The sequence below is a fragment of the Aedes albopictus genome, chromosome 1, assembly GCF_035046485.1.
Source record: "Aedes albopictus strain Foshan chromosome 1, AalbF5, whole genome shotgun sequence".
Taxonomy (NCBI): domain Eukaryota; kingdom Metazoa; phylum Arthropoda; class Insecta; order Diptera; family Culicidae; genus Aedes; species Aedes albopictus.
In genome coordinates, this window is record NC_085136.1 from 269,187,821 (window position 1) to 269,211,270 (window position 23,450).

Below are 23,450 nucleotides of genomic sequence, written 5' to 3' on the forward strand. Positions count from 1 at the left end.
ATAAATTACTTAAAGAATTTGTTTATTGGAATACCAGAAAATAAAACTTTATGCGGAATCTCGGACCTTTTTTTATGCAGATTATGTTTACGCAGATTTAATTTATGTACCTTTTTCAATACCCTGCATAAAAGCAGGGAAAGTTATTCTATATCAATATTGTGCATTAAAAATTTAATAATGACGACAGGGATGGGAACACTCACTTTTAAAGATTTACACTCACTTGCTATTTTCTCAGCTCAGGAGCGTGCAATCAAAAAACAATATATGGACAACTTCTACCTTGTAGTTTTGTCTAAAAGTTTGCCGAAGAGAGTACGAGTCGCACACGCATACCAAAGTCGTGACAGAGCTGTGAAAGCGACTCTCCGCGACTTACTTACCTTACCGGTCAGGCTAAGGCCGGGGTGGCCTCTGCTGTACATAGTAGCCGCCTCCATTCCACTCGGTCCATGGCTGTTTGTCTCCAGTTCCGCACTCTGCGTAGGGTCCGCAGATCGTCCTCCACTTGGTCGACCCACCTAGCTCGCTGCGCTCCACGTCTTCTTGTACCGGTCGGATGACTCTCGAGAACCATTTTAGTCGGGTTGCTATCCGACATCCTGATGACGTGACCCGCCCACCGTAGCCTCTCGATTTTCGCAGTGTGGACGATGGTTGGTTCTCCCAGAAGCTGATGCAGCTCGTGGTTCATTCGCCTTCTCCAAGTCCCGTCTTCCATCTGCACTCCGCCGTAGATGGTACGCAACACCTTCCGTTCGAAAACTCCAAGGGCGCGTTGGTCCTCTGCACGTAGGGTCCATGTTTCGTGCCCATAGAGGACGACCGGTCTAATCAACGTTTTGTAGATGGTTAACTTCGTGTTACGGCGAACTTTATTCGATCGTAGAGTTCTGCGGAGTCCAAAGTAGGCACGATTTCCTGCCACAATGCGCCTCTGAATGTCTCTGCTGGTGTCGTTGTCGTCGGTCACCAGTGAGCCCAAGTACACGAATTCTTCAACCGCCTCGATTTCATCACCGTCGATATGAATTCGGGGTGGCGGGCGCGGTGATTCCTCCCTGGAGCCCTTTGCCATCATGTACTTTGTCTTCGACACATTAATGACTAATCCGATTCGCCTGGCTTCACTCTTTAGTCGGATGTACGTTTCCGCCATCGTCTCAAATTTACGAGCAATAATATCAATATCATCGGCGAAACCAAGCAGCTGAACGGACCTCGTGAAAATCGTCCCACTCGTGCTTATCCCCGCTCTTCTTATTACACCCTCCAAAGCAATGTTGAACAGCAAGCACGAAAGACCATCACCTTGCCGTAACCCTCTGCGAGATTCGAAGGGAGTCGAGAGTGTCCCTGATACTCGAACTACGCACATCACTCGATCCATCGTCGCCTTGATCAACCGTATCAGTTTATCCGGGAATCCGTATTCGTGCATAATCTGCCATAGCTGTTCTCGATCGATTGTATCATACGCCGATTTGAAATCGATGAACAAGTGATGTGTGGGCACGTTGTATTCGCGGCATTTCTGCAACACCTGGCGGATGGCGAACATCTGGTCCGTTGTAGCGCGTTCACCCATAAATCCAGCCTGATATTGCCCCACGAACTCTCTTGCAATCGGTGATAGACGGCGGCATAAAATTTGAGAGAGTATCTTGTAGGCAGCGCTCAGTAGTGTGATCGCGCGGTAGTTCCCGCAATCCAACTTGTCGCCCTTTTTGTAGATGGGACACACGATACCTTCCATCCATTCCTCCGGTAATACTTCCTCCTCCCAAATCTTGGTAATGACCCAGTGTAGTGCTCTCACCAGTGCTTCTCCACCGTATTTTAGAAGCTCGCTTGGTAGTTGATCTGCTCCAGCGGCTTTGTTGTTTTTCAACCGGCCAACCTCCTCCTCAATCTCTTGAAGGTCAGGGGCCGGAAGTCTTTCGTCCTGTGCACATACTCCTAGATCTGTTACCACGCCACCTCCGGTACTTTCAATGTCGCCATTGAGGTGCTCATCGTAATGCTGCCGCCACCTCTCGACCACCTCACGCTCGCTCGTGAGAATATTCCCGTGATTATCTCGGCACATGTCGGCTTGTGGCACAAAGCCTCTGCGCGAACGGTTCAGCTTCTCGTAGAACTTTCGTGTGTCCTTAGCGCGGTACAGCTCTTCCATCGCTTCGCGATCTCGTTCTTCCTGCTGGCGCTTCTTCATCCGGAAGACTGAGTTCTGCCTGTTCCGCGCCTGTTTGTAACGTGCCTCATTCGCTCTCGTACGGTGTTGCAGCATTCTCGCCCATGCTGCATTCTTCTCGTTTTTCAACTGTTCACATTCGCCATCGTACCAGTCGTTTCTGTGATTCGGAGTCGCGAAGCCTAGTGCTGTAGCCGAGGTACTACCTATGGCGGATCGGATGTCCCTCCAGCCATCTTCAAGTGTAGCTGCGCCAAGCTGCTCTTCCGTTGGTAGGGCCACTGCTAACTGCTGCGCGTAGTCTTGAGCCACTTCTACGTTACGCAGCTGCTCGATGTTGAGTCGCGGCGTTCGACTTCGACGCGTGGTGATAACTGTCGAAAGTTTTGAGCGCATGCATACAGCGACTAAGTAGTGATCCGAATCTATATTCGCACTGCGGTATGTGCGGACATTGGTTATATCCGAGAAGAATTTACCGTCGATTAGAACGTGGTCGATTTGGTTTTCTGTTTGTTGGTCGGGTGATCTCCAGGTGGCTTTGTGGATATCTTTGCGGGGGAAGAAAGTGCTTCGGACTACCATACCACGGGAGGCTGCAAAGTTTACGCATCGCTGGCCGTTATCATTCGATACGGCGTGCAGGCTGTTTCGCCCGATTACCGGTCTGTACATTTCCTCCCTTCCTACCTGCGCGTTCATGTCGCCGACAACGATTTTCACGTCACGCGGCGAGCAACCATCGTATGTTTGCTCTAACTGCGCGTAGAACGCTTCTTTCTCGTCATCGGGTCTCCCTTCGTGTGGGCAGTGGACGTTGATGATGCTGTAGTTGAAGAAACGGCCCTTAACTCTCAACATGCACATCCTTGCGTTGATCGGCTGCCACCCGATCACACGTTGTCGCATCTTGCCCAACACTATAAATCCTGTTCCCAGTTCATTGGTGGTGCCACAGCTTTGGTAGAAGGTAGCCGCTCGATGCCCGCTTTTCCACACTTTCTGTCCAGTCCAACAAAGTTCCTGCAACGCCACGATGTCGAAGTTGCGGGGATGTAGTTCGTCGTAGATTATCCTGTCACATCCTGCGAAACCTAATGACTTGCAATTCCATGTTCCAAGTTTCCAATCGTAGTCCTTATTTCGTCGCGTGGGTCTTTGCCGACTCTCCGCGAGGTGAGTGTAATTTACATTCACCTCGTGAAGAGTTGCCTCCTCAGCTCACTCACGACTTCGGTATGCGTGTGCGACCCCTACTTTATTCGGAAAACTTTTAGACAAAGCCATCAGGTAAAAGTCGTCCATACATCGTTTCTTGATTGCACGCTTCTGAAATGAGAAAACAGCAAGTGAGTGTAACTCTCTGCAGGTGAGTGTCCCCATCCTTGAATGGCGATAACCCACGGGGCCTGGGGAGCGAACAAGTGGGTCTCAGGAAGATCTAAGGTAAAGATGCGTTTCGCCCATGTATTTAAGAGGTCTTAATGGGGAGGATTAGTGTCGCAGAGAGGATTTTCTTGAGTTTTGTGAGGGGGGGGGGGAGGTGTTCAAATGGTTTCAGAGAGTTTTAGGAGCCCTCGGAAAGATTCAGGGGATTTTAGGACAGGGCTTCAGGTGGGTCAAGGGCGTTTCAGGGAATTGAGGAAAGTGATCTTAGGGGCGTTTCTGAGAATCTCAGAGGCGTATCACTTGGAATCCAGTGGGTTTGAGGGGTATTTCAGGGAGCTTTCAGGTAGTCCAAAAGGCAATTAAGGGGTCTCAAGGGCGGTTCAGAAGCGTTTCGAGGGGTCCACAGGGTTTTCAGAGGCGTTACAGGGGGCCTCAGTGACATTTCAAGGAGCCTTAAGAGGTTCAAGGGTCTCAGGAGATATCATGAGCGTTCTAGTGGGTAACAAAGGCGTTTCAGGGTTGTTACAGGCTTCATGGAGTTTAAGGGGAGTTACAGGGGTTTTTGGCTTCCAGTCTTAGCGTAATCATAAACGAAATCTTCACCTGACGTTTCGGCTACATGTATCGAGCATTTTTCGAAGGATCTACAAATGGACAATTTAGTACAACATTTAACAACATAGTTTACATAATTCAGGGGAGCTTCAAAGGTTCTCAGGGTATACTAGGGCGTCCCAGAGGTATTCAACGGGGACTCCTGGGGATTTTAGGTGTCCCAAGTGGTTTGGGGGGTGCTTCGGGGATCTCAGTGGTGTTTCAGGGGCGTGTCAATGGGTTTCATGGGTCTCCAAAAGACTATACGTGGGTCCCAGGGGATTTTAGGGGCATCGGGGGCGTCTTAAGGACTTCAGGGGGATTCAGGAAGGCTTGTCGTTTTCAGGGGAATCTCTGATGCGTTTCGCGAGACTACAGTGGGTCTCAGGGAACCTGAAATTTCGTTTTATCTGCAAAAAATAGCACGGTTTTCAATCTTACTCCTGTGATGCCCAACCCAATTGCTGTAAAAAATACCCACTTCATAAAAGTGAACTCTGTCTTCAGCAAAATGCCACATATGTATATGGTTTACATAGATACGTATTTGTTTTGTCTTGCTCTTTAAAACAGAAAAATTTATTGTTTGAAACTATCCTGAGATTCTTTACTTCAAATAACATTGCATTATCGACTGGAATCCGTGAATCTCCGGAATTTCAAATACCACTCAGAAACATGTTTGAGATATCTAAGGCCACCCAACATGACTAGCTTTCCAGACCTTTCGGAACGTATAACTATATAGTAATAATAATCATGTTCATTATACATAGTCAAGTTACATAATCATCTTTAGGGGGTCGTAGGGTCTGGAAATTTTGGAGGATTTTAGGTGGGTTTTGGAGGTAATACATGGGTGTTTTTGGAGGTTTGCGGGGTCTCAGGTACGTTACATGGGGACCGAGCGAGCTTCAGGAGATTTTCTGTGGAGCCTCGTTACAGGAGAGTTTTAGGGGTTTCTGAGTGCCTCAGGTGTGGAGTCCGAGGGAGTTTCGAAGGCATTTCAGAAAGTTTCATAGGATTTTCATCGGGTTTCAGAGGAGTAACAGAGGCGTTATCTAAAGCTTCGTGACATAGAGTCATAGGGGGTTTAAGGGACCCTAAAGATTTTGACAATACATTTTGGATCGCTTTTCTCAGTTACTGGGGAATTTCAGAGGCGTGCTAAAGCAATTTTTAGGAGTTTCAGTGGTTCAAGACATTCCAGGCTGATTACGCTTGAAGATCTGATGACCTATACTCAAAGGAGCTCTTGGAGATTCTAGATCAAACATTGAATTCACCACTTGGCACCACATTAAGTTGTATGCATTGTACAAGCGATATTCATGCAACAATTAAGTCATGTAGGCAGATCCGATGACCTATGCTCAATAAAGTTTTTAGAGAACCTTGACCTTCCGTAACTCGCGCGTTTGGCCGCCACCGCCAGCACCACGCTAATGCTGAGTACGAAAGTCGAGATTTTTTCAACTCCCCACAACTCTCATCGATGGAACAACATAAACAACTGATAATTAAAAGTTTTTCGCAAAAAAAAAACATGATTTCGAAAATGACCATGCTATTTCAATATGGTCTAGCTCTTTTTAAAGTTGCCTTCCTGATATTGTTCTTATCTTCGCTGATGAGTTGGATAGCATTGCCAATATTTGAAAAACAAAAAAAAATCTGGCCCAGCTACTGCAGAACACCAAGATATGATACAATGTAAAATGATATACAAGTAAACACAGTGAATAAAATATGATGAATGATGAATTATACTAACCTACAACGAAAACTATCACCGCTGGTGGCATCACGAATATTCCCACCAGCCAATCGGCCACCGCCAGACTCATTACGAAGCAATTGGTAACGGTCCGCAACCGCCGCGTAGTTGCAACCGAAAGTATCACCAGCGTATTCCCAATCACCGTAATGACTATCAGCGCACAGAACAAAACCACCAGAAACATCTTCTCCCAGGAGAGGCAAATTTTGGTACAGTCTCCATCTGTCCCAGCAGTTGGCACCGCCATCATTGATGAGGGGGACACCGTCAAGGAACTGGCCGCCGCCGCCCCCGATGCCGATGCCGATCCGTTCGGGTCCATCACGAAGCGTTCGCTGAAGTTGAGCAGATCGCCTTTCACGATCTGCAGATTGACGTAGATTTCCTGGTATAGGCTGGCGGTGAACGTGGTGCTGGTGCTGGTGTAATTAATCGTGATGGATGCCAACGATGTTGCGGTGGCGGCCGGCATCGCGAAAGCGCCCCCGTCGTCGACGCTTCCATTTGCCATAATTTAGAGAAAAATTAACGAACGGTTTTCGGTTTCGGTGGAGGCGCTTGGTTGTTTCCTCGGGCGGATTCAATATTTGAGCATAGGCGGGCGATCAGACCTGCGAAGGATAAAGAAAAAGAAACACCTGCGTAAGACAAAGCGGTGCAGACTTATATTTGGTCATATTTTCGATAATTAATGGATATTGATATTGTGAGTAAACCAGACCTCCCCGTACTTATGTTTTGCTAAAAAAAAAGCATATTTTTAATTAACACGTAAAGCCCTAATACTATGTTCCTTCGTTAGAACGCCCCATATCTCTTGAATTATCCCAATACTTCTTAAAGACACTGGCTACCCACGTTTCACCCACTTCAAATGATCCCAAAGAAGTATCTAGCTGGACAAAAACATTTAAGCCAAAACAGTATTTGAAATATTCGGTGTATTCGAAGAAGTCTGGTGTATTTTTTTAAATTCTTTCAAATGGAGGTGTTCCATATGGTTTTAAGTACACAATATAAACTATCAGTTTTCCCATAGAGATCAATATTGTATTTTATTCTACAAGCCCGTGCACAAGGAAGGGGGGCGTATTCGGGTGTTGAACTCCCCCATTATCGACGCTCGATACACTAGGCGGCCTTTTGCCGGAATTGGGAAAACTCCCTCCCTTGGCGCCACATCTGTGCACGGGCCTGCTACTCTAAGCAATGGAGGAGGGGTGAATCTGTTCAATAGACTCCCAAGAAAAAGCTACTCCGAGGCCAACGAAGAAAGAGTTACTACTTACTTGACCAAACCCAAATGTCAAAACTGTACCCATTTCCATCCATCCTAACGCGTTTTCGGGACCACTAGTAGGTATTTTTCCAGCAAGGGTCTAGTGCTGTTTGCACTCTCCAAGTTAGGTATCTAATCTTGCAGCTAAACACTACGTGACTTCGTGATACCACAGTATGGTCCACTGCACGAATTTATTACTCTCACACGAAATTTGACGTTTGAGAGGTGCCGACACCGCTCAAACGTCAAATTTCGTGTGAGAGTAAGCAGGCCAGAATAGGCCAGAATAAATTCGTGCAGTGGACCATGACGCTGGCATATTTCCAGGTTACTAAGCTTTTAGAAGGCGGGGCACGGTTGAAACTCATGCTTCCCATTGCAAGTATCAAAATTGAAATTCTGCGTGTACTACCATTTGACCTCCCAGAAGTAAGGTCCTATCCACTCACACCGCGGAAGGATTTACCGACATGGCGCCTCCGTTTACCCCGGAACTTCACGGAGACCCCTTTTCATACCGTGAGCTTGGACCTCTTTACCTACATACAACTACATACCAGAGAGTCTTACGCGTGGCAGGGACGACCTCATCCTCAGGGCACCGTATGACCTGCTTAGCCGATTTCATAGCTCTGAGACCACCTTTTGGTTTCGACTGAACTAGCCACTCCCTCGACTTCGCGAGCCACCTCCTCTGTAGTTCCTGAACGATATGGGTAATATCCGATGAATCGGCGCTCCAGTCAAGCTCGTCTATACACACATTCTCTGGACAAGATTGTCCAGACTCGTGTCCGCATCACATGTGGCTAGCATAGGGTTACGCACTGCACAGTGGGAAAAATCGACCCAAAAAACGGATCTTTTAACGCCGCTGGTTTCGGTAGATGAAGTTGACCATCTCTGACGTACAAAATACGAGAAATCGATTGGTGCTAAATTCATTCACCGCACGGCACGGGAAGAGGTCCATTTTGCCCCATTTTGCCTTTTTTCATACAATAAGAGAATCAAAATGTACTTTCAAACAACAAGCACGACTGTTGATTCTTGAAAATAGCTGCAGGTATAATTAGAGGTTCATAGCAATCATTAAAATACATGGAAGATCCTTTAAATTGCTTATTTTGCCCCATATGCCCCAACAACTTCCGAAAATTCACACTTTTACCTAATTACACTAGTTAACAGCATTTTTGAACTCGGTAAGCTGATGATCATTTTTGGTGTAGAATCATGCCCTGAGTTCGAAAACGTGAAGGAAAAAAATTACAGTAGAGCGGAAATTTCTTCGACTTTCCATACAAGGTTGATGATTTGAAATCGATTTTTGTTCTATTTTTAAGCAAAGTCGCTTACTTCACACATCTCATTCTCCGTAATCAATGCTCCTATTGAGCTGAATTTTTTGTTGTAGCTCGCCTACAAATCATATGTCAAATAAACGTTGAGAAAGAATTTTTAGATTGTTTTTTTCTTATTGAAAAAAAAATACATTTCTTCATATATTTTTGTAAATTTTGCTAAAATTTAAGGAGGTCGTCCCAAAAACTCGCCAATATCTTGAATTTCATCAATCTGACGCAAAACCTGCATTCAGATGATCGAATGGTATTGTATTTAGCTTTTAATTTATGGAAAAAGATTTGAAATTGGCTGTACAAAACGCAAGATATTTGAATTTTAGTAAATTCTATATTTAAAAAAATGTAGAACTCGATATTGAGCTAAAACTTAAAAACTGCTCTACTTAAAATTTTTGAAGCGCGGTTTCGAAATCAGCACTAAATTGTACTTCAAAAATTTTGGTCGTTGATAGAAGTTCACGACTTTCGTTTTATTTTGTAAACTAGTGTTATGAATGGATTTTTAATGTTACTGATTTGAAGCATAAACAAATTGCACTGAATCTATTATTACCAGAATCATCTTCGGGAGTTGTTCAATTTGCCCCATTTTACCCTATTTTCGTAGAAAAAGGCGATTTAAAATGCCATTATAAGAAACAGATACTGCTAAGGAACGTTGAAATTAGTTTTAGGTCCAATTGGAAGCTAACAGCTATCACGCGCATATATGAAAGATATTTTCCCTATTTTACCCTACATCCCCCTAAAACTGCTGGATGATCACATTTTTTGTATTGTTTTATAACATCACCATACATCATGGTTGCAACATGAAGTCATTGATCGTTTTTGATACATACAAACACAGTTTATCGATTAGCTTTAGAACCATTCACGGGAAGGTACAAACAGATGTCCATTTTACCCCAATTTGTCCTGATTTTTTGTCGTCTCATGAATAAATTGATTTCTCGTGTTGGCTTATGTCTGAAATAATCGACTGAAATCGTACTGAAACCAATGTAATCAAAAGGACAGGTAAAATATTTTTCTTTTTTCTAATTCTTGCTTTGGTGTGCAATTGAGGGCATAATAAGCATTAATCTTAATCTTAATATGTGTCAAACATGCACAAAACTGATTAAATGGTGCAACTTTAATATATACATATTGGTATTTTAAGACAACCTATTTAATCAATTTTGTTCATATTTGACACATTTTATCAAATGATTATTTTACCCTTAATTCCTCATTAAAAGCTGAAGTCATAGAAAAAGTCATATATGACTGTATTTTCGATTACATTGGTTTCAGCACCAATAAAAATAAGGGATAATAATTTAATAAATCATAAATTCATAACATAACAAAAGAGCAAATTGGGGTAAAATGGACAGCTGTTTGTACCACTCACGGAATGATTATTTGTAGTATTAAACGATAAACCGAATTTGTAAAAATTATCTCATTCATGTTTTGCAACCAGTGACATTACAAAACCACACAAAATATGTTATCCAGAAGGTTTTGGGGCATGTAGGGTAAAATAGGGAAAAGATCTTTTATATACGCGCATGATTAGTCTTAGCTGCCAATTGTTCCTTAACCTAATTTCAACATTCCCAACAATATCTGTTTCTTATAAATACATTTCAAATATCCTTTTTTATATGAAAACTAGCTGTACCCGGCAAACTTTGTCTTGCCTACTGCGTTTTTTGACGTTTCCAGTTTCTATCCAAGACCAAGTCCCCGGTCACAACATGCATGGAAGATCGATTTTCAAAAACTCAATTTTTCCATGTTTTTTGTCTCATAAACCTTCCTTGGGTGACAACTAACAGAAAAAAAAAACTAAAACGACCAAAATCGGACCTTCCGTTCGCAAGTTATGCGCGGTCCCACGTATGCCACTGCATTTTTATATATATAGAATATAGATAGAGCAAAATGGGGCAAATTGGACAATTCCCAAAGATGATTCTGGTGATAATAGATTAAGCGCTTTTTGTTTATGCTAAAAAATCAACTTCAAATCAGTAACATTAAAAATCCATTCATATTTACGTCAAAGATGTTGGGGCATATGGGGCAAAATAAGCATTTGGAAGGATCTTTCATGTGTTTTTATGATTGCTATAAACCTCTAATAACACCTGCAGCTATTTTCAACGATCTACAGTCGTGCTTGTTGTTTGAAAATACATTTTGATTCTCTTCATGTATGAAAAAAGGGCAAAATGGACCACTTCCCGTGCCGTGCGGTGTATTAATTTAGCACCAATCGATTTCTCGTATTTTTTACGTCAGAAATAATCATCTTCACGTACCGAAACCAGCCACGTTAAAAGATCCGTTTTTTGGGTCGATTTTTCCCACAGTGCACTGTGTGAAACCATGGGAACATAATCAAAATGAGCACAGTTTTTTTTAGAAAACACATCATAATTCGGGCACTCGGGAGAACCCTTATGACCGAATCTGTGTAGTTCCTTGTTGAAGCTGACAGAATATATTTTCTCCATGACGCCTATTGACCCGACCCTCTACACCCGAACCTTCATTTAGGTAATGAGTCGCTTCGGAGGGTCCGAGGGTTTCAGGGGGTTTTAGATGGTATTTTAGGAAATTTCAGAGTATTTTCAGCGCGTTTTCGCAAGGAATTACAGAGGCGTTTTCGGGTCTCTGAGGTTCTTAGATACGTTACTTGGATTCTGAGGGGGTTTCAGAGGGTTTTAATGGTATTTCAAGAAGTTTCAGGGGAACCAGGGTGTTTCCTGGACGCCACTTGTCAATCATTGCATGAGGCTGTTCAAGCATGAATTTCGTTCAAATTGTGTTAACTCAGGTTGTCAGGCGAAGAATGACCGGTTAAGGGGGTTTAGAAACGGCTCGATCGGCAACGGAGCTTTTGCAGTACCTTAGCAACACTCACATTAATTTGGTCACATCAATGCAGAGCTGTGGTGCGGTCGACCTTCTTTCCTGTGAGACTCAGGGGAATCCAAAAAAGCAAATCATATGTAATGCAACAAACAGTGATGAGGTAAACCCCTTAGCAAGAGCTGGGTCGGCGAGTTCTCCGCTCAGGAGGGTGAATACTGGAGTGGGAAGTAGTATGCGTCGCGTCGTGCTAGCATCTAGAGCCGCATTAAAGCCCCAGTTGGCACGCCGGATAAGGCTATGAGCGTGGATGGCGAGTACTTTGAATAAGAACCGGAAAGAGCGAACTGCTGTGAAAGTGGCTGCACAAAGGCTGGCTGTGATTATCGAATTTTCGACCTTCAATAGTGACATCTGCAAACACCTCAAGCAGGGATTGCTGAAGCTTAGGATAAGCTTATGGTAATGGTGGCAGCTGAGCATATCCAGCTTTCCACGCTAACCATAATGGCGGCTGCTATAAAAAATTTTGACAGCACTTGTGCCCCAGCTGAACTGAAATTATGATACAAAATCTCAGCAATCTTAGAAATCATGAAAAAATCAGCTGTCAAGTGATGAAAATGCAACAGCTTTAAATAATTTGGATAAGTTTGTTTAAACATTTTCGTTTTTAATAATTTATTCTTTATTTTAGGTAAGAGACGTAAATCGTAAAGACCTCTTTTGGATCCCGGATTTTTGAAGCCCAATCCCAAATTTGAACAAAAGGAAAACCCATGAGCTACTGGCGTTTTGCGAATGGCAAACTCCCAGATGGACATTCTTGCCTTGGAGCACCTTGGAGGCAACGGATAGGGTCAGATGGCGGTGGTGGCTTCGACCAAGGTAAGTAAAAGGAAGGTAATCCAATATGTTAGATTGCACCATCCGCCATATTGGAAAACCTAACGACAGCTGGCAAGTTTGTATTTAATTTTTTTCACTAGTGAGATGACAAACAAAAACTTTCAGCCCTAGCAACGTAGCAACCCCACAGAAACCATTCACGCTTAACTTTCTCAGCACTAAAATTGGACAAACTCCATGACACTCAGCGAGTGTTTCCTACTTACACGGATTGCAAATTAGCTCGTACACCCACTTAAGCAAATATTTTGCAATATTTTCGGCAAAGCAATCTCTTTTGGTTAAGAAATCACCATTGTATTCATAATTAACAAAAATGCGGGGGCACGAGCAAATTTTTAACCTGGGGGAATATTACTCATTTTATGAGTGCCATGGAAATATGTCAACATTGGTTATCCGTGTTGAGAAGGTTGTTGCCGATGCGGCGTAGCAACGCTTCTGTAGCGTTCTGCAGCATAAACAAACTGGCCGGCTATCACCTCCATCCCCCCGCAGTGTGCCGCACTCCCCGCATCCACTTACTGCTTATACGCTAACACCTTCCTTATAAACATCTTGGCTTCGACAATGGTGATGTAGCTTTGATGATGATGACGAGGGTTTCAAGAGATGATAGGATGGGAGCGGTCAGAGAAGTTGCGTTTCGGAAGGAATACTCCAGCATGTCCAGAAGGCCGTAGGAGTCAATGTCTTCACAAAAGCTTGCGTGGGAGGGTTGTGTGTTTCACGTTACAATCCGTTTCCCAGCAAAATCGAATGAGTCTGTTGAGCACACCAAACAAAGCCGGCAAGTGTCCAATCTCATTCCGGCACTGCGTTTTGAGTCTAATCCGTTGCGATAATGGGGAAATATTCGGACTGTCCATCAACACGACCACGATCTAGGGTTATGTAGTGCTGGAGATTTTGTAGTGATGCAGTGCGGTACTGCAGTCGTTGCCATCTAATTTCACTGAGGTCTGATGATTGGGAGTAGGATGTCTCCTGCTCTAGAAGCAATATATCAAAGTTAAAGTGTTGATCTGGTACTGATCTCTCTGGAAATGTGTTTGAACTCAGAGTACGCGCAATAAGGGAACAATATGTTAAGTTAATTTACTACAATGGTTAAATTGAAATGGAATTTCTCGGGGTACGCCAGCGAAGCGCAAATCTGGGTTTACGGAGCTAGTTGAGTGACTAATTTCATTCTGAAAATAGTTTGGGAGGAATTGAAAAAAAAAACAGATGAGTGATTCTGATCATGAGATTCCAGGTGGAGAATATAGAGTGAGCGAAGTACATACACGGGATTTTCTGAAAGGCTAGTGATCATTGGTCGTCTATCCAGCGGACAGGTGTGCCCACGCGAGAAAAGTCACACTCGGGCCATCATCCCAAGACAATTCACTAGACCTGGAATTTCGATTGGTACGCCTGCCACCGATAACCCTCCCATGCTAGCTTTTGTGAAGACTTCGGTTCCTTCGGCATTCTGGACATGCTACCGAATCGAGGAAACTGAGTATTTCTCCCAAAACGCAACTGCTCTGACCACTCCCACCCCATCACCTTTTGAAGCCCTCGTCATCATCATCAAAGCTACATCACCATTGTCGAAGCCCTCACCGTCGTCTAAAGCTTATCCATTGCCTCAAGAATGTTTCCTTTTCGTCTATGCTACCAAGAGTAAATTCCATTACGTAGAAAAATATAGCTTTTGTTGACTGTGGGTATTATGCGGGATAGGTTCCCGTACTCGGAAAACTTTCGCTCATCTATACGTCCTGAAACCATGGATCTACAGGAGATCTTGAATGTCCATCTGAGAGGTTGCCAAACGCTAAAGACCAGCACTGCCGTGAATCGCATATCTGTCCCATTTGCATAGGAAAACCAGCAAAGATGGGACTGATATGCTATTCACGGCAGAGCAGCTCATAGGTTTTCCTTTTGTTCAAATTCGGGATTGGACTTCGAGATTCCGGGATCCAAAAGAGGTCTGTACAATTTACGTCCCTTACCTAAAATAAAGAATAAATTATTAAAAACGAAAATGTTTAAACAAACCTATCCAAATTTTTTAAAGCCGTTGCATTTTTCATCACTTGACAGCTGATTTTTTTTTCATGATTTCTAAGATTGCTGAGATTTTGTATCATAATTTCAGTTCAGCTGGGGCACAAGTGCTGTCAAATTTTTTTATAGCAGCCGCCATTATGGTTAGCGTGGAAAGCTGGATAAGCCCGTTAAGCAGAAGGTACTTAAGTCCAGATCACGGACAGCTCAACACAGACATCAGGTGCGACTGCATACTCGGAGCAGTCACAGAAGTGCGCAAGATAGCCACCAGAATCTGAGTTACCCGGTGGTACTCACAAAGTCAGAAGCGTGTTAACCCCAAAACAGAAGGGATACACAGTCCGTGAGTGGATAAAGTCCAGGCATTCTATAAGATAGAAAAAGGTAGAACAGAAAAGTCTGACCTATCCTGGATTGAATTAAGTCGCGATTTTGTGTCAGTCTTCAGTCACCACTTGTTAAAGCAGGGCAGATAGGCGCAACGAAAAGAAGGAGAACAAGTAGAAGAGTCAGATAAAATAGAAGATTTGTCTCTACAAGGTCTATACTGAAATGCCCTTGAATATCTTCTGAACGCCTGTAAATCTTTCGTAAACTTTCGGGAACTCCTGAAACGCTTTGAACATCTTGAAACACCTGGAAACCCTCTTGAAATTCTCCCAAAGGTCGACTGAGAGCATGTGAAGCTGCCCAAATCCAAGGAGAATCTTGTTGAAGTCACCCGAAACACTTTGAAACAGCTCTAAACTCATCGAAAGCCCATCTGATATTCCCCTGAAAGCCAGTGAAGCTCCTTAAAATTCGCGGAAACTCTTTTTGAACCGTTCTCCAAAACACCCTAAAACGTCCATGACACCTTCCTGAAATCCTCTGACGCCCACCTGAACGCCTGTAAAGACCCTTGATATCCCAGGGACCTCACTGAAACGCGTTGAAATGTCTCGGAATCCTCTTAAGTCGGTGCCCAAGCAGCACCTGCAACATCATGCAGATTGTGGCTTTCTATGCTTTGGTCTAAATGAGTTGCACTAGAAGCACACGAAACTTCCATCTTGTCAATTGAGTTGCATTTAAACTCCGAAATCCGTAAAGTTGCGGCTTTGTTTCATAGAAATCACAAATTACCACGTGTTTGACATCGATCTGTGGAGGCGGAGCTTACGTATTGCTCGCAAGTGATAACACAGTCAGCTTACATTAAATGTGTTATGTAACATGCATGAAACATCTAACTCTGGTTTGTTTGTTCAGATTAGGTTCCATATGCGTTACAGAAAACTTGAGCGTCTTTTCATTTTGACAGTTCTCTAACTTGTGACAAAGAAGGTGCAATAAAGTAACAAGTAACTTCAGTAGCTTTAATGGTGTGTTGAGCATCGATTCTCTCACAGAGCTTTTGGTGTAGTATGTAAGGTGAGTGGATAATATTCCTGGTGTCCATGGTTCGAGTCTGGACAAAATCTTTTCCCAACTTTTTTATCATTCCTCCTCGTTTATGTTGCATAAGAATTCAGAATCTGCGCTTTTTGGGTTTCAAAGAAGAAGCAATTATGTTCTGTCGTCCGTAATACGGACAGTGAATAATTTGCACTAAGGTTGCTGTTACTGGGTTAGCAACAAGTCGTGTTGCTTGGGTGAAACCCTCTGAAACGTCTTGAAATGTCTTTGAAATCTCGCTGAAGATCTCCAGGGGTGCGGATAAAGCGAGTTTGACTCTCAGGATCTGTAGATACGAAAAACGGTTGGCTAGAAATTTTCAATATCAGGCTGGATTCTTGGGTGAACACGCTACAACGGACCAGGTGTTCGCCATCCGCCGGGTGTTTCAGAAATGCCGCGAATACAACGTGCCCACACATCACCTGTTCATCGATTTCAAATCGGCGTATGATACAATCGATCGAGAACAGCTATGGCAGATTATGCACGAATACGGATTCCCGGATTAACAGATACAATTGATCAAGGCGACGATGGATCGAGTGATATGCGTAGTTCGAGTATCAGGGACACTCTCGAGTCCCTTCGAATCTCGCAGAGGGTACAACAATACGTGGTGTACAGCAAGCTAGATGGGTCTATCAAGTGGAGGATGATTTATGGCTCCTTCGCAGAGTGCGGAACTGGAGACACATAGCTATGGACCGAGTGGAATGGAGACGACTCCAATGTACAGCAGAAGACACTTAGGCCTTAGTCTGACCGGTTATGAAGGTAAAGGTAAGTAAGAAGAGATTGAAGTCCCACATTGGGCGCAGCTAACAAGGGCTCGCTGACTATATTGACTATATTACGCTGCACTTCTACGGTAAAACGATTGCAGAGTTGGAGTTGACTGCTGCCCACGCGATCGCGGTTATGAAGGGGCGAATAAGTTCTATAGGAAACCCATCTGTTATGTTTAATGCTTTTCAACACCATCCTGTTTTCGCTGATATTTCTGCTTTTTCGATGAACTCAAACCGCGTCAATCATATGGCACGGGCTCTTTGATGTAATTTAGAAACCTGCCTACCTAAAACTCATTTCACATTATGAAAAATTGTGCGGTTCATCCCACCACTTCCAAACCATCCGCGGAGGGAGATTAATTAATAACATAAGCTCACATCCCGAGCAGAGGGGAATATCAAATTAATAACTACGAAATCACAAAACCTGTTTTTATATCTTGTTTTGTTATTATTGAATTATCAAGGCATTACGTTTCCATAACATGTTTTGTTGGACAATCTTATTTTGTTATGACCAAGCAATTGGTATGCAGCCCTTAAATAACATTTCAATATTACATTCTGTTGTGGAACAAGTTTGGTTATTATTGTATTATTGAGAGTGCACAAATACTTTATGGTATTGCTATCTAAACTAAAACAAATTTTGAAACAAAACCTACGTCATTCTACAACGTTATTTACAGCATTTTAGGGAAAGCAACCGCATATTCACTCATCAATTTGGCTTCCTCTTCCATTTTTCATTACATCCAAACTGAGACAAAGTGCATGCCCCATATCATTAGCTAGTATTCCGTGGGAAAAAGTTTGCATAATGCACCAGAAAAACTATTTAACGATTTTTTGAAAAGTGCGCAAAGTTAGGCCCTAGGTGCGCAAAGTATGGTACGCTTACGGTATCAAATTTGATAAGAGGTGTGGTATGTTACGTGACATGGAGGTGCTGTAATGTGTACAAAACAAAGTCCCTGCTGGGCGGCGCGAGGTTTTGCTAAATTTCTGAAATTGACTGAGTTGTAGCTGAAAAGTACCCAAAATACCAGCCACTGCCCAAGTGGCGCAGTAATATCGGCGTTGTTGTGGAGTTAGCGTATTGAAAAGATATGGTCTCTCGTGAAACATGCTTCGTAATTACACTGTTGAAAACGCTTTGACATCCACGTGCAGCACAACAGAACATGTGCTCGATGAACAAATTGAGATTTGAATTATGAAAATGCTACGGTCAACCTTGGCTTGGTCAGCCAAAGCAAAATCAAGAAATTGACATTTATGCTTCGTAATGATTAATTTGAAGTCAATACTTTGGGCCTAGGCTGGGCAGATATGCTATTGATGATTTGATGGTGCATGAAGAAGAAGAAGAAGAACGATGGTGTTTTGAAAAATCCTATCCCTACCACACAGGAGAAGATTTTAAAATGCCTCTATAAAATCTAAAACAAAATCTAATTAAAAACGGTTTGATGTACGGTGTAAGACTTTGGACGGACTACATATTGGACGTATAAATTTAAATTTAACATTTTTTTCTTGGTAAGGTACTTAATTTGTACCAATCACCAATTGGGTTTTCAAATTAAGAATAATATATTGATTTTTTTATTTTATTCGAAAGAGCACCTTTTTTAAGCCAGTATGATTTTTTTCAGATTTTTAAAACTTTATTTTGATACCTAAATTCAATTACAAAAAGATTTTTTGAAATCACCTTTTGACAGCTGGGCAACTGCTTGACAGCTCCGCCCAGTACGAAATGCGACGAGGGGTGATTCGACTAATCGCTCCCATACAAACTTTAAATCGATTTTTAAATAGGTTCCCGGGCACCGAAGTTCATGAAAATTTGGATGTCGGCTCAGTTTGGCATGTAGATTGTGAATATGGAATTATCTCAACACCACTAAAGAAGCCAATTGCAGCTGGTCTATGGAAAATTCCACGTGTATGGCAATTCGGGTTTTTTCTTAACTCACGATGACCAGATCGGTTCAGTCGGATTTGTTGTTGATGGAAAAATTAAATCTGGATCACATGAGATCAATATTGTCAAAATCGGAGAAAATTCATCGCAGATATAACCATTACATAGTTTACCTTCTTTATTTTATTGTCTGCTGTTTCATATTATGAAGTAAAAAATAAAGGCATTGCAACTTCTAGAAATTTCATCAGACTCTTCCGTATTTTTTATTTTACTCTTTGCTATAATTTGAGTTTTGGGTAAATATAGCATCATAGCTATTGATATGTTTATCTTTGTGTTAATTTCCTTCTTTCAATATCCCAGTCCCGTTACGGTGCCAAATTCCTATCACTTTTCTACGATTCCCAATTCTTATAGGTTAAGTAAAATTTTACCTTCAAAAAGTGATACATCTGCAAATGAGTTTTTTTTTTATCTTGAGTAAACTTAGTTGAATTTATATGTCATTTTAACAGTACTGCTATTCTAACCTCTAATTATAACGTCAAAAAGTACCGAACAGGCTATGTATTACGAAGTAATGAATGTTAGTGAGAGTGGAGATAGCAAATATGGTACCTACTAAATAATTCTAATCAATAAAAATGTCAACTATACATACAATTCTGCTCAATTGATGATTGCATTTGTCTAATATAACTTTTTTCTTTCGATCTATTATTATTCGACCATATATTGTTTGATATAATGTCATAAATATCTTTTTTCATTACTAAAAATAATCTAAACAGAATAAAACTAAACAGCATCTGCAGAAGTAATCATATCGGCATATGATATAATTACCTTTTACCTTCGCTCACGTAGGTACATGTATAATCGCCGTTCTCACAACGCGAACAAAACAAAAAATTAAAAAAAATCATCTCCGTCTGGAAAGAATCTTTGTCACCGCCAAAATGCACCCCATGACGAAGCTCAATCATAAATAGTCGACTAGCAACTTTTTCGCCGTTCTCTTTGTTCCGAAACAGCCGACGACGGGCCATGCGAACGCCACCACTGTTATTAGTGTTACAGTGCACATGTCTGCGCACCGCGATAGCGCTGTTGGTAAGAGAGAGAGGTTCATTGTTTGATCTTGCATTCAAATCTCTGTCTATTTTTGTCCTGCGACTGGCAAACATGAAATGGGGGAATGGGGAAACTGGCAATACGTAGAACCAGTAAAGCTTCTATCGTCCCTCACTGCAAGTGCTGTGATAGCCTCATTGGTAAAGGCGGCTGAAAATTTACGATAGCAGGATTGGAGGTTCAAATCCCGTCCATGTTTGTAAGTTTTATAATGAATTCGAATTTTTTTTATGTGACCTGTTATTTTCTAAAAATAGAATAACACACTTAAAATAATTACCCAAAAATGAGTAAAAAAAGTTAGTTTTTACCCTAATTTTGCTTTCGAAATGTTATCAATAACTCTTTAATATCAAAATTTGTTATTGAAATATTTCCCAAATTCACTGTTATTAAGTTGTTATTGCCACTAACAAAACATGTTATTAAATTGATTTTTCAGGAACAAATTTTTGTTATGTGACTTGTTATTTTGCCGCTTATGACAGCCAAGTTTATAACTCAATATGTTATGTTAATAACATGAAAATTACTAATTCCGTTATGCAGTTATTTTGCCAAAATAACGCATTTTGTTATGCTGTTGTTTTTCTCTTCTGCTCGGGATTCGTCGCCCAATTCATCATATTCAAAGTCTCCTACACAAAGCCTCCCCACGCCACGCCATTCACGTCGTCATTTGTCATTCTGGTCCATTGTTAACCATTTTTGGGGAGCCTGAGTTCAGTTCCCGCCGTCGTCGTCGCGTCGTCGGTAGTGCTTCTGACGCCAAGTGCCAAAAATCGTAGGAACAATTTGCGTTCCTCCCACACACAATAACTGTTCGCCATTTGTTATCAACACACACGACGACTTGGTGCCCTGGTGCGTGGTGTCTGGATCTGGGCGGCTGCCAACCTGCTCCCGATGATAAGAAGGCTGGTTCAGCGTCTTTTGAAGTTTGAAGTTTTTGAGTGGGACCTATATGGCGACGACGCGCATCAGTATTAAAACATGCACGAACCCAGGAATGTGTGTGGGTTTGTGCACAAGGGTGTGTGGTTACAGCAAATACTTAACATTTTAGTCCAGGACCTGGAGGAGGTAGAACTTCTCGAGTGAAACTCAATTTAGTCTCCGGTTCGTCTCAAGTGATTTAAGGATGAGTCATCATAATCTTCCGTCTGGTGTGCAGGTGTTTCACCGAGACAGGTCGGGGGTTGTTTGCCAATCATTAATGGTAGTTCAGTAATCAGTACACACCGCTTGGTGAGTATCCAATTAAAATGGGTATAGGGCTTTACTATCGTTACACATAGATTTTTTGCATGGATGAAGTATTTTTTATTACTTTTAGTGGCGTGAATTTTAGCATTTGCCTATTTTTTCCCACTTGATATTTATCCATTCAAAGTTGTATGCACTAGATTAATTAGTTTCACCCGAAATCCATGATCTAACATTATCTGTAAAACGCCTATTTCTGTTTACTGAAGTTAATTCCTGGAAGAAATCCGGAAGCATTTTCTGTAGTAATGTTGAAATATGTCAGTGGAAGTATTTCTAAAGAAATTTCCAAAGAATTCCGGGGAGAGCCTTGGAGGAATGCTAAGAAGGAATCTTGGAAAAATCGTGAAAAAATGTGTGTAAAAATCTAGGAAGAATATTTGAAAAATTTCCGATAGAAATTTCTTAAAAAGTTTTTGAAAAATTCTGGTAGAATTTTGGAAGAAATCCAGATCGAAATCAAAATCGAAAGGCAATCTGTAAAAGAATTGTGGATGAAATCGTTACAAATATTGGAAAGAAATACCCAAGCAGTTCTGCATTACTAAGAAAATAATTCCCCAAAAAAATCATGGAAGAATTACGTAAAGCAACCCAGAGAGAATGGTGAAAGGAACCCATAGAAGAGTTCGGGAAAAGCGTTTTCTGAGTAAAAAAAATCTAAGGAAATCCTTGGTAAAAGTTGGGGGAAGAATTTCTGAATCAATTTTCGGAGCATACCTTTCCGGGGGGAGTGCTTGTAAGCAAGCCCGTTCACAAGGGAGGGGGTTAAACCCCTCCCATTTCCGAAGTTACATATACTAGGCGCCTCTCTACCCTTTGCCTAAATTAGGAAAAACCCCTCCCACATCGCCTCTGTGTACACGGGCCCGCCTGTGAGAACTGCGAATGGAAACTCATAAATAATTCCTGGAGAATAAACACCTTAAAAACCTGCCAAAAAGAATATCTAGAATTATTCCGAAAGAAGCTCCTGGTAGAACTCTGGAAATAATCCGCGGAAAATTTGCGAGTAAAATGACTTGGTGCAAAAACATATCCGAGAAAAAGCGCCGATTTTCAGGAGAAACCATATGCAGAATTCTTAAAAAATACTTAGGGAAATGAAGGGGAAAATCTGAAATAATTGTAGCAAAAAATCGTCGAAAAATCCGAGAGGAATCACTGGAATAGAATCCAGGAAATCGATAAATAAATTCCAGAAGGCATTCTTGGAAGAATTCCGATAGAATTGCGGATATTTTTTTTTTAAAGGTTCTGGAAGCATCTAGGAGAAACTTTTGTAAAAAATGCAGAGAGGAATCGTTGAAAAGAAAACATGGTTAATTTGTGGACGAAGTTTTGGAAACAATCTATGAAAGAACTCCTAAAAAAATCCCTGGAAGAATTCCTGAAGGAATCTATATGGAAATAAGCCAGAAAGGAAATTTCTAAAAAGTTTCGGGTTAATCCTTGAAAGAACTCTGGATGAATTCCGTAGAAAAAAAAATCCGAGAAGAATTCTTGACCATTTCCGAATAAGATTTCTTGAAAAAATGTCATCTAAAAGCCGTATGTTCTTCTTCTTCTTTGTGGATCTACGTCCTCACTGGGACTTGGTCTGCCCCACTTCTACTTAGTGTTCTTTGAGCATTTCCTCAGTTTTTAATTGAAGGACTTTCTTTGCCTGCCATAGCATGAATTTGTATATTGTGAGGCAAGTACAATGACACACTAGGCCCAGGGAGTCGAGAAAATTTTCCCGACCGAAACCGAATTTCCTGAAACTATTCCTGATGGAGTGAGGATTCTCTGAAGAACTCTAGAAGGAACTCCTACAATTCCATGACCAATTCCGTTCCGTAAGGAATTACTTAAACAGTTCTGGGAGGATTATCTATAATAATTCTGGGTAGAGTACAGGAATTAAACGGCTACGCAGTCTTCAATACGGAAAACGAAGTTTATTGTTTGCCCGACGTTTCGACACTGGGGTTTTGTGTCATCTTCAGGGGTAACTAATTGTTCGAACAATTAGTTACCCCTGAAGATGACACAAAACCCCAGTGTCGAAACGTCGGGAAAATAAGAAACTTCGTTTTCCGTATTGAAGACTGCGTAGCCGTTTAATTCCTGCAGTAAACTTCTCAGTCGATCCGCCAAGAGATTCTGGAAAGAATCCGAGGAAAAAAGTAGCAAATCGATGAAGAAATACCAGAAGGATGCTTAGAATACCAGGTATGACTGAAATTCCTGGAATAGTCCTGGGAGGAATCCTGCGGAGAATTCCAGCATTTCTAAAGTCAATCTGACAAAGTAGAAGGAGATATTTGTGGAAAAAAAGTATCAGAAATGTGTAGAAAATATTTAGAAGAAGTCTAAATTCCGTATGATAACCCTTGAAGAATTCCAGGAAGAATTTATTTAAGAAATTAGGGATGAATGTTATTAAAAGTT

At 41.8% G+C, this 23,450-nt stretch overlaps 1 protein-coding gene across 2 annotated transcripts in view; it reads right to left on the bottom strand.

Annotated features, from left to right (window-relative positions):
• LOC109398994 (probable G-protein coupled receptor No18) overlaps window positions 1–23,450 on the bottom strand; it is a 126,969-nt gene that overhangs the window by 38,740 nt on the left and 64,779 nt on the right. Inside the window, exons 1-2 of one of the 2 annotated variants that reach the window (XM_062846745.1) lie at window positions 7,250–7,449; window positions 5,955–6,571 (exon numbers count right to left, since the gene is read on the bottom strand). In XM_062846745.1, the coding sequence (XP_062702729.1) occupies window positions 5,955–6,471 (517 nt within the window). In that variant the 5' untranslated portion in view covers window positions 6,472–6,571; window positions 7,250–7,449. Of the gene's footprint in view, window positions 1–5,954; window positions 6,572–7,249; window positions 7,450–23,450 lie in introns of those variants that run through there. The other variant, XM_062846746.1, reaches the window with a different exon arrangement.